Genomic DNA, 10,225 nt, shown 5'->3' on the forward strand with positions numbered 1-10,225 from the left:
CTTAAATTTAACAAATGAGATAAGTTTGAATAGTCTGGACTTTCTTTGAGAAAATTTTTTGTTTCTATTCATAAATTTAACAAACGAGATAAGTTCAAGCTCAAATTTAAGCTTGACTATTACATTATGTATGAAAAAAGAAGTTATTGAGTAGTTCGCAAACAAATTCAAACTTGTGTATATAAGAAAATAAATTAAGGCTAAACAAGTAATCTAACTTGTTAATTAGTTTGAAATCAACTCGTTTTTGAAATATAATTAAAAAAACAATGAAAGGAAAAAATATTTTGCATTTAATACTTGGCTTGATTTTTAGATTGTTTACAATTACAACCCTAGTAAGTTAGGTCTATATTTGTTTGTCAAAACAATGCAAAGAAAAATGCTTTTTTAGTTTTACTGATATAGACATGATTGCAAACATGGTCAAAGCACTGACTACTAATACCAATGCTAAAATTTAATTGGAAATAAGTAATGGTACTATCTACTAAGTATTGAGACGATAAATTAACCAAGGTTGTCAAAATCGCGATCCGGATCGTAAAATCGCACGATTTTACGATCCCACCTCACCAAAAAGATTAAAATCGTAGCAGGATCGCAAAAATGTTAGGATCGTTTGTAGGATCGTGTAGGATCGTATAGGATCGTAGGATCGTATGGGATCCTACCGATCCTACCATTAGGCTTTTTTGGCTTTTTTTTTTTTTAAGTGGGATTCATTTAGGTCATTTGGGTAAGTCCAGTAAAATAATGCCCGGTCCACCTAAAGGTCCAATAGCCACAAGCCCAATGAATTAAAGTCCCAAATTTACCCCTCTCTCAAAATAAAATCTCAAAAAAACCTATACTACTTAAGTTAAGTTTTCAAAAACAAAACTTAAATATTTTAGAAACACTTAAAGCTTCAGCAGTCAGCAGTAGCACGCACCAGCTCTGTCCCGCGCGCCTCCACAGTCCCCTGTCAAAAACCCAGCACTCAGCCCTCTCAATGGTGAGTTATTGCTGCTTTCAAGCTTTCTTAAGTATTTAGAAACATTCAAAAACCAGCACCTCAGTCCCACACCTCCTCAATCCTCTGTCAAAAACTCCAGCATGCAGCAACTCTGTCCCACGCCTCCACAGTCCCCTGTCAAAAACCCAGCACCTCTCAGCCCTCTCAATGGTGAGCCATCGCTGCTTCCAAGCTTTCTTAAGTATTTAGAAACATTTAGAAACATTCAGCACCAGCACCTCAGTCCCGTGCCTCCTCAATCTTCTGTCAAAAACCCAGCACCTCTCAGCCCTCTCAATGATGTTGTCGTGAGCCATTGCTGCCTTTAAGCTTTCTGGTAATCTTTTTTGGTAGTTAGTACTTATTAAGTTAGTAGTTTATCATTTATTTGTACTTTGATAGCTTGATTCCAGATTGTTGTGTTGTGTTGTGTTTATGTTTTTATTTTTCTATTTTGTTAACTAAATTAAGTAAAATTTGAAAAATTATGAAACAGGATCTTTAGTATTTGATTCTTTGAGAAATATTAGTAAACACAATTAGTAGTTTAGAATTGCACATAACCTGTTTGATGAATTTTTTGTGTGATTTTTTTGAGCATGCTCTGTATCTTGGTGTCTTTTTTTGCAGCTCTAGTACAAATATACAATGTCTAATTTGGCTAGAAAGAAAATTAAGCGAAAAAATGCACCAGGAAATAGGTCTGACCTAGGATGGGAACATGGTGTTGAAGTAGGTTCAAGGCAAGTTCAATGTAATTATTGCAAAGAAATTCATAGTGGGGGTATATATAGGCTGAAGCATCATTTAGCTGGGACTAGGAAAAATGTTTCAGCTTGTCCTAGTGTGCCAGAAAATGTGAGGGAAAAATTTGCAACTCTTTTGTATGCCCAATCTGAAGCATCTATAAAAAAGAAAAGGTGGTATACTATAGAAGAAGAGGATGATGGCAGTGATGATGAATTAGTTGAAGTACAACAACTACATTCATCAAAAGGGAGGGGCAAACACATAGGCTCCATGGATAAGTTTGTTACAAAAAAAAAGCAAGTAACAATGAATCGTGTGTTTAAAAAAGGAGAACGTGATCTAGTGATCCAACAAATTGCTAGATTCTTCTACACTAGTGCCATCTCTTTTAATTGTGTCAAAAATCCGGAGTTTCTGCAAATGATTGATATGATTTCAAGATTTGGGATTGGCCTTAAGCCTCCTTCCTATCATGAGATTAGGGAGACATGCTTGAAGAAAGAGGTAGATTTTACACAACAAATGCTTGAAGAATATAAGGTTGAATGGAAAAAAACAGGTTGTTCAATTATGTCTGATGACTGGTCTGATAAGAAAAGGAGATCCATTTGTAATTTTTTGGTGAATAGTCCCAAAGGAACCATTTTCCTATACTCTATAGACACATCTAACATATCTAAAATAGTTGAAAAAGTTTGTCAAATGTTAGATGAAGTTGTCGATAGGGTTGGAGAGGAGAATGTTGTGCAATTGGTGACTGACAATGCTGCTAACTACAAACTAGCTGGAGAGATGTTGATGCAGAAGAGAAAGTGCTTGTTTTGGACTCCATGTGCTGCCCATTGCTTGGATTTGATGCTTGAGGATTTTGAAAAAAAGATTAAGGACCATAAGTACACAATTGCAAAGGAGAAGAAGATTACAACGTTCATATATTCTAGAGCTATGCTTTTAAATTGGTTGAGGGATTTCACTAAAGGGAGGGAATTGATTAGACCTGCTGCCACTAGATTTGCAACATCATATTTGACATTTTCATGCCTTAATGAGTTCAAAGGAGAATTGATGGCAATGTTTTCTTCTGAACAATGGAGGTGTAGTAAATTTGCAAAAACAAAAGAAGGGAAAAGAATTCATGCCATAGTTATGGATAACAATGGCTTTTGGTGACTTGTTGTCAAATGCTTGAAGGCTGCAATACCCCTTTTAAAGGTACTTCGCATGGTTGATTCTGATACACCTCCAATGGGATTCATTTATCAAGAAATGGTAAAAGCAAAAGATAGAAATACAGAAAAATTTCAATAATGTTCAAAAGAGGTAACCATTTTATTTATATCTTCCTTAAATTTACATTTGTTTTTAATTCATTAGCTTATTAAATATATAGTCTTTTTTTTTTAAATATAATATCCACTGTTTTAAATTGTAGTTACAAAGAGATATGGGATATTATTGATGATCGATGGGAAATGCAACTTCATAGGCCTTTGCATGCTGCGGGGTACTATTTGAACCCTTCTATTCATTATGATCCTTCTTTTGATATGGGTTCAGATATTAAATTAGGACTATATACGTGTCTTCAACGAATGGTTCCAGAAGTTAGTGATAGGAAAAAGATAGATATGCAACTTGAAAAATTCAAACAAGCAAAGGGACTCTTTGGTATTGAAGCTGCCATACTAGCCAGAGATACTAAACAGCCAGGTAACAATTTTGTTTTTTGTTTTTTGTTTTACATTCAAATTCATCTTTATTAGTTGTAAATTTTATTCTTAAGACTGAGATATTATAATTCATATATGTATCAGCTAAGTGGTGGGACTCATATGGAGATGACTGTCCTGAATTGAAAAAAATTTGCTATAAGAATATTGAGCTTAACATGTAGCTCATCTGGTTGTGAAAGAAATTGGAGTGCGTTTGAAATGGTAAGACCAAATGACTTTAGTATATTATGACAAGATGGTTTTCCATTTTCTTTCTTAGTAAAAGTTTGTTTCTTCCCCCCTCCCCTGTGTTTGAGAATTCTCAATTAAAATTATTACAACTATAGGTACATTCAAAAAGGAGAAATCGCTTACACCAGAAAAAAATGAATGACTTGGTCTTCGTTATGTACAACTTGAAGATAAAACAGAAAAGAGCTAAACCATTGAGTACAAAAGAAGAAATTGGTTTGGAGAATTTGTCTTCTGATGATGAGTGGTTAGCAGCAGATTCTGTAGATTCAGAAGATGATAGTGCAGATTTTGATGAAGACAATGAAGGTATTAATTTATAACTTTAAAGCCTTCCTTTATAGCTAATATTTATACAAGTTATCAATGTATAGTTTGAATGTGTGACCACTAATCACTAATTTATATTTGTATACTTTACTTATCAAAAAAATTTGTATATTTTGGTTATCAATGTTAGGTGATGATAAGGTTTCAAGAGTTGCTGCCAAAGGAAAAAGTGTGCTAGTTCATGATGTTAGTGATGAATTTCATGAGAATGATGATGGTTCTAATGATGATGATAGTGATCGGCCCCCACCTGGATTTGAGAGAGTTAGGGATTTCGATGATTACGCCATGGATGTTGATACTAGGAAGGATATAGATGATGAAATGAGATATGACAATGATAGTGACTAGATTAGAAGAACTTTAGAATGAGAATTCTCTTTTGGATTTTATATTTGTAATTAGCTAGTTTACCTTAGATTGAGAATTCTCTTTTTGAATTACATATTGTAAATTTGTAGTTAGCTAGTTTTTATATGCTAACTAGCCTAACTTATTTTGGATTTGGAACTTAGAATTTGGAAAACATTTTCCATATGTGTAGATAATATTTTGGTACTTAGTTGCTAATTAAACATGTATTGAACTTTTTAGATATATTATGTCAAAAGTTAAATATATTTTGTTTCGTTAGAATAACATAAGAACAATGTAGTGCGTGTAAATTACATTTTATGATGCAATTTTTGTTTTTTAATGGATGGGTTCATATTTTAAGTGATTATATAACGTACAAAGTCATTATCAATAGGATTTTTGCTTAAAATCTGAAAATAGGTAGGATCTTACGATCCACGATTCGATTTTACGATTCACGATTCGATCCTACGATCCACAATCTTACCTACCTCCTATGATCTTACGTAGGATCCCGATTTTGACAACTTTGAAATTAACTATAACGGATAAAACTAGTTACATTATATTTAGGCCAAGACAAGATTACATAGTAGCCCAACTAAACTAAAGTAGATAACAAGAATGACCAGTCTGAGGTGTCCCTTGCTAGAAATGTGAGTATCTATATTGAGAGTTATTGTTATTTCTATTATATGGAGTATCATTCTTGAATTTTTTTGGACACTTGCCCACTATGTTATTACTAAAAATTAACTCTTCTTTTTCAAATATTAGGGAGATAGTAACGTGTGCTCTACTCTTCGTATTTTTAATGAAAAATTGCTATCTCATCCATCACTTGTTAATCATGCTTCATTTTATCTCTGATAGCCTTTCATAATCTATTACACATTGCATCCTTCTCATGCTAGTTGTATTTTTTTTTTTTTTTTAACTATAAAATAAATAGGTGCAGGATTAGACTCTTGACTAAACTTACTTTGATTGATCCCAAATGACAAGTGCAAAGGGAATTTGGGTGCCTTCAAGTTACCGTCATGTAAATTATGAAGGTTTGGTGGGGGTATTTTGACTATGGATGTTATGTCATGAGTCATGACTTATGAATAATGAATTAGTAGTCTAATTTTAGATGGTTTACAAACATCTCTCCCACACAACATGTTAATAATAGCATTAAAGTACTCCATTCTATCGCTTGTAAATTGTAATAGCACGAAAGAGGAAGTCAATTACGCAATTGATTAAAGCATCTTTCTGTCACTGCAAGCAAATCATAGAGACCTTCGGCTAAAAAGCTCTAAAGTGGCAGATTATATATGGTACTATAATTATTGGTAAAAGTCTCTTGTACTCCTCAAAATAAGAGATTTGGGATCACAATTTGTCTACACCAAAATCAATAATGTCTACCTTGAGATAAAAAAAACAATTATTATGTAATTGATATCATAAATTCAAATCCTATCAAATCTAAAAACCACCAAATTTTTTGAGGTTGAATATAATTGAGTCGGGTACATGTAGTCTTTTTCGCCATTCTATTCTATCCTATCTAAAAATAATAATAATTCAACCTAAAAAAAAGCTCTGAAATTACTTGCTCTAAAACACACACCAAACACTTTTTGAGTACTTGACCTTGCCTGCGTCACAAGTCGCATGATACCCCCCAAAAGAATTTTATTTTAGCATTTCTCAAAAGGAACATCAAACATGCATGGCTTGTGTTTCAGAGGTGCTTGTAAGTGACAATAACACAGAGTATTGCATGCGAATACAAAGGATCTTAGAATTGAAGAAGATCTAACAGAAAGCAAATGCAGGGTAGCATGGTAATGAGATGTAGATATTTTTGCATGTTGCATCCTGGCCTCTTCACCAGAAGAAAGAACTAGAGCACAAAGAATTTGCTGACTCTCCCAAATATTGCAAGGAAACTCAGTTAAATTTTGGAACCCTTTCAATGCTTCATCATATATTGTTCTGGAGATTATGTAATATGTATGTACATTCTACCATCATTTTTAACAAATGAGTAACAGGGTTCCTTGTTCCTTAAAACCATTATTTTCAGCAATTTGCTTGCAGCTTGAAACACATGTCAGTGCTTTGCATTCTATCGGTACCAACAAGTGATAACCTGTCATCATAGACATCCACATAACCAAATGCATCCCTGCCTGAAGGGCATTCTAGGGCAGCTTCAAGGGTTCTGTGGTGTATTCCATGGGAGTCAATTGAGTACCCACCTTTGTGATCATGTCCAGCTAGGCAAAGCTTTACACAATTGTATGCGTGTATCACATCCATTACTTGATCATAATTCCAAAGAAGTGCTTCTGGGGACGATGTACCGGGATCTAGAGGTAGATGGCAACAGATCACTACTTTCTGTTTTAAGTTTGATGCTTCCTGAAGTACACCATCTAACCATTCTAATTGTTCTTTCCCAACTGCTCCATTGAACATAAGGAACCTCCTCTCGAGGCCCACTAGTCCTGATGGGCTGTTCTTCTCGGAATTTGGGTTCTTTTCACGAAGAAAATTTAATGCTTCCAATGTTTTTGGATGATCTTGAGGCCAGCCAATGGCACTGACATCGTAGCCATCCAGTACAACAAATCTGTACTCTGGAATTGGTGAAAAATCAAAATAGGCATGATCATCAACACCTGGAATCTTCAATAATGGAAGTAACTGTTTGCGAGGAAGATTGTAGAGGCAGTGATTGCCAATCAAGTGATAGACAGGGCCATTGAATTTATCAAATTCATTAACAACTTTCTTCACAGCATTTAAAGATTGGTCTTTGGGACAAAACCCATCAACAATGTCCCCCAAATTGATCACGAATTTCAGCTTCTTGTGATGGTTCCAATTTTGGACTGCCCTTTGTAACACAAGAATGCTATGTCGATAATAACGAGGAACCCCAATAAATGAGCGACCATCAGGAATATCAGCATACTGAACGTCAGAGATAATCCCAAAAGAAAAAAGAGGTTGCTTCTCTTGTGCACTTGCTGATTCATTTGTAGAACCCATGGTGCAGCTAGCACTTAACACCTATCAAACAAAGTGAATGAATTTCTGTTAGCCAAATTCATTTTGTGTATTAGTAAAGGATCAAAAAGAACCTGCAGGGTGGCTTGGGGTTCCTATTGATCCACCTCCTCCTCACCAATCCCACCAAATAGACACAACAAAGAATTTACTGCTATACTAATAATTCTGATGCAAAAATGAGTTCCTAGTTGAAGGAGATTTTATAATGGAGTTTAGTGCTTGAGCCATTCTTGGCGGCTTCAAATAGAGCACTTATCTGTAATTTGAGAGGGGGAGGGGGGTTGATACATGATAGGATTACCAATCTATCCAAGTTTAGCAAATAGCAAGAGCTTTGTTAGAATGGCGCTATTTAGAAAATGATGTCATTGCTCATATATCACTGAAGAAGTTAACCTTTCTCTGTATCATCAACTAGGTTACTAAGAACAAAAATCCAGATAAAGAGAAGGAACTTCAAAGCTAGGCAATTCACCTAAACTACCTCATTCTCTACTCCAAATGAGATTTGAACATTAACAGTTTACACATTGCAGTAGAGATAAGTGGGAAATCAGACAACTTGATAATTAGAACTCATAGAAACCCAACTCAAAATCTATAACAAAACTAATAAATACATATGAAAAAGAAAAGAAAAAAGGCGGGACTAATTAAATAAAGGATCTGGTTAACAAATGCTCTTTAGAGCATTTGTCAATGGTCTATTTTAAGAAATTTTTTGTACAAGTGAATCAAGTTGTTGAAAGTTCATAAAAATCAAGCCAACAATGTAAATCAAGCTAAATCATGCTAATTAAATTTTACAAAATTGTCATGAAAACATTGGTCTCACAAATCTCCTACATATTTTCACACAAAACCAGAGTCAGAATTTAATTTTCTCCGCAACCCAGATCACACAAACTCCTCCGAATCAATAAAGTCTTATGTGCGTGTGTTAACAAACAATGGATCTGATCCAACATAGCAGAACCACATAATCCAACCAAAGAAACACTAAACAGAAAGATTAAACTATCATTATATGCATAAATGCAGATGGGCATTCGCAAATTGAGTTCTAAGTAACAAAGCTAAAACTTTTAGCAGATAAAAAACCAAACTTTGAAAACGGAATTTTCATGGTGCTTATTGATTGTAAAACCAAAACCAAATATGGCAAAAGAACAATCTGAGTAAGAAAAGCCAGGCACACAGAGAGAGAGAGAGAGAGAGAGAGAGAGAGAGAGAGTTGTAGAGAGACGTACAGTTTTTTTACGATCTAAAAAGGTAGCAATAAGTGGTGTTGTGCGTTTGTTGTTGTACTTATGAGAGAGACGAGAGTTGAGAGTTGTTTTTAAGGATTTATTATACGTGTCAGAATTGAGAGTCGTAGTCCCCGAACACGGAGGAGGATAGACGACGACGACGGCGTTTCGGTGGGAGAGGTAACCATTCAACTTCCAACAGGAACACGATTCTGTCGGCATCGGTTTTCATTGATTGATTTGATTTTAAGGTAGCCGCGTGGGTGTGCGTGTGCGTGAGGTAGTTGGTTGTTCGGATAATGTCTCAAATGCTCTTTCTTCCTACTCTAAATCACTGGATTGCCATTCTCAACCTTTTCTTTTTAATTTATTATTTAGAATTTGGTTTCAGTTTATTTAATTGGTTAAATCTCTTACTAATTGGTGTCTTAATCTTTGAAATAGACTTCCGATCAGTTTCGATAGTTTTCAAAAACGAATGTCACAAATTGAAACTATCACTCTTAAAAAGAAGAATTAATATAGTTGAATCTAGTAGCTAGCTACTAATTTAGTCAAGCATTTGATTTTTTTTTGGTTAATATTAGCATAAACTTTTAAAAAGGATTTATTTTGAGTGACATTACTTACTACTTATAGAGTACTTATTTATTTATTTTTATAATTATAGAAAACTTAAATTCCAATGTCATCTTTTTGGATAAGGCTGTTCAATGTTAAAAAAAAAAAAAAAAAAATGATTGAAGCATACCCTGGTTTGAACTATCTAAACGTATTTTAAATAAATAATTTTTTATATATAAATCATCCCAATACTAAATTTGATTTGATCTCTCTAAATATATTTTAATTATATTAAGTATTTTTTTCTATAAACTCTACTCTTTTTCTAAAAAAAAAAATAATAATAATAATAATAATAAAAAACTCTCGACTCTAATTCAAATTTGTATTTATTAATATTTATTATTTAAATAATTATATATATTATATATTTTAATCTCACCGACAAGAGATGATGGCATGAGACGTGGCGCAATTTGGGTGCTTTTTTGGTTGTTGGCTACTTGTTTTGTTATGTTTTGTTTGGTAGCCCAAACCAGTCAATCAGGATGAAGGAGCAGAAAGGGCAGAGCTGTTCCATCAATCATGTTGGTAGGCAAAGTGCAAATTGCATCCGGGTACATAATTTTGATGTAATAAATTATGTATAAGAAAGAAAAAAAAAAGGGTAAATTTACTATCATAAATTATTTTAATTTTTTTTTTACAATAAGTTTATTATTGCTTCAATATCACCTATACTCTATTGTATCACAAAACTTGTATGATACTTAGTGATACTAGACTTTTTTTTTTTTTTTTTAATTCATATGTAAGAGACGAGCAATTAATCACAATATGTTATATTAGACTATTGTGAAAAAATAGACATCCATTTACTCTCATTCCCCTCACAAAATTTTTTCCCTCTTCACCTTCACTTTTTTTTTTAAAAAAAAAAT

At 33.6% G+C, this 10,225-nt stretch overlaps 2 protein-coding genes across 2 annotated transcripts; one reads left to right on the forward strand and one right to left on the reverse strand.

Annotated features, from left to right (window-relative positions):
* The first annotated feature begins 1,645 nt into the window (after positions 1 to 1,645).
* LOC126704281 (uncharacterized) lies at positions 1,646 to 2,917 on the forward strand. The gene has a single exon (XM_050403290.1). It carries the CDS (start codon positions 1,646 to 1,648, stop codon positions 2,915 to 2,917), a length of 1,272 nt encoding a protein of 423 aa, XP_050259247.1.
* A 3,150-nt stretch (positions 2,918 to 6,067) lies between these two features.
* Positions 6,068 to 8,986, reverse strand: LOC126701860 (manganese-dependent ADP-ribose/CDP-alcohol diphosphatase). The gene is made up of 2 exons (XM_050400281.1): positions 8,721 to 8,986; positions 6,068 to 7,470 (listed from the first exon to the last, which is right to left on the reverse strand). The coding sequence occupies exons 1-2, from the start codon at positions 8,940 to 8,942 to the stop codon at positions 6,475 to 6,477; spliced, it is 1,218 nt and encodes a 405-aa protein (XP_050256238.1). The 5' UTR covers positions 8,943 to 8,986; the 3' UTR covers positions 6,068 to 6,474.
* Positions 8,987 to 10,225: the final 1,239 nt, after the last annotated feature.

The sequence above is a fragment of the Quercus robur genome, chromosome 10, assembly GCF_932294415.1.
Source record: "Quercus robur chromosome 10, dhQueRobu3.1, whole genome shotgun sequence".
Classification (NCBI taxonomy): Eukaryota; Viridiplantae; Streptophyta; class Magnoliopsida; order Fagales; family Fagaceae; genus Quercus; species Quercus robur.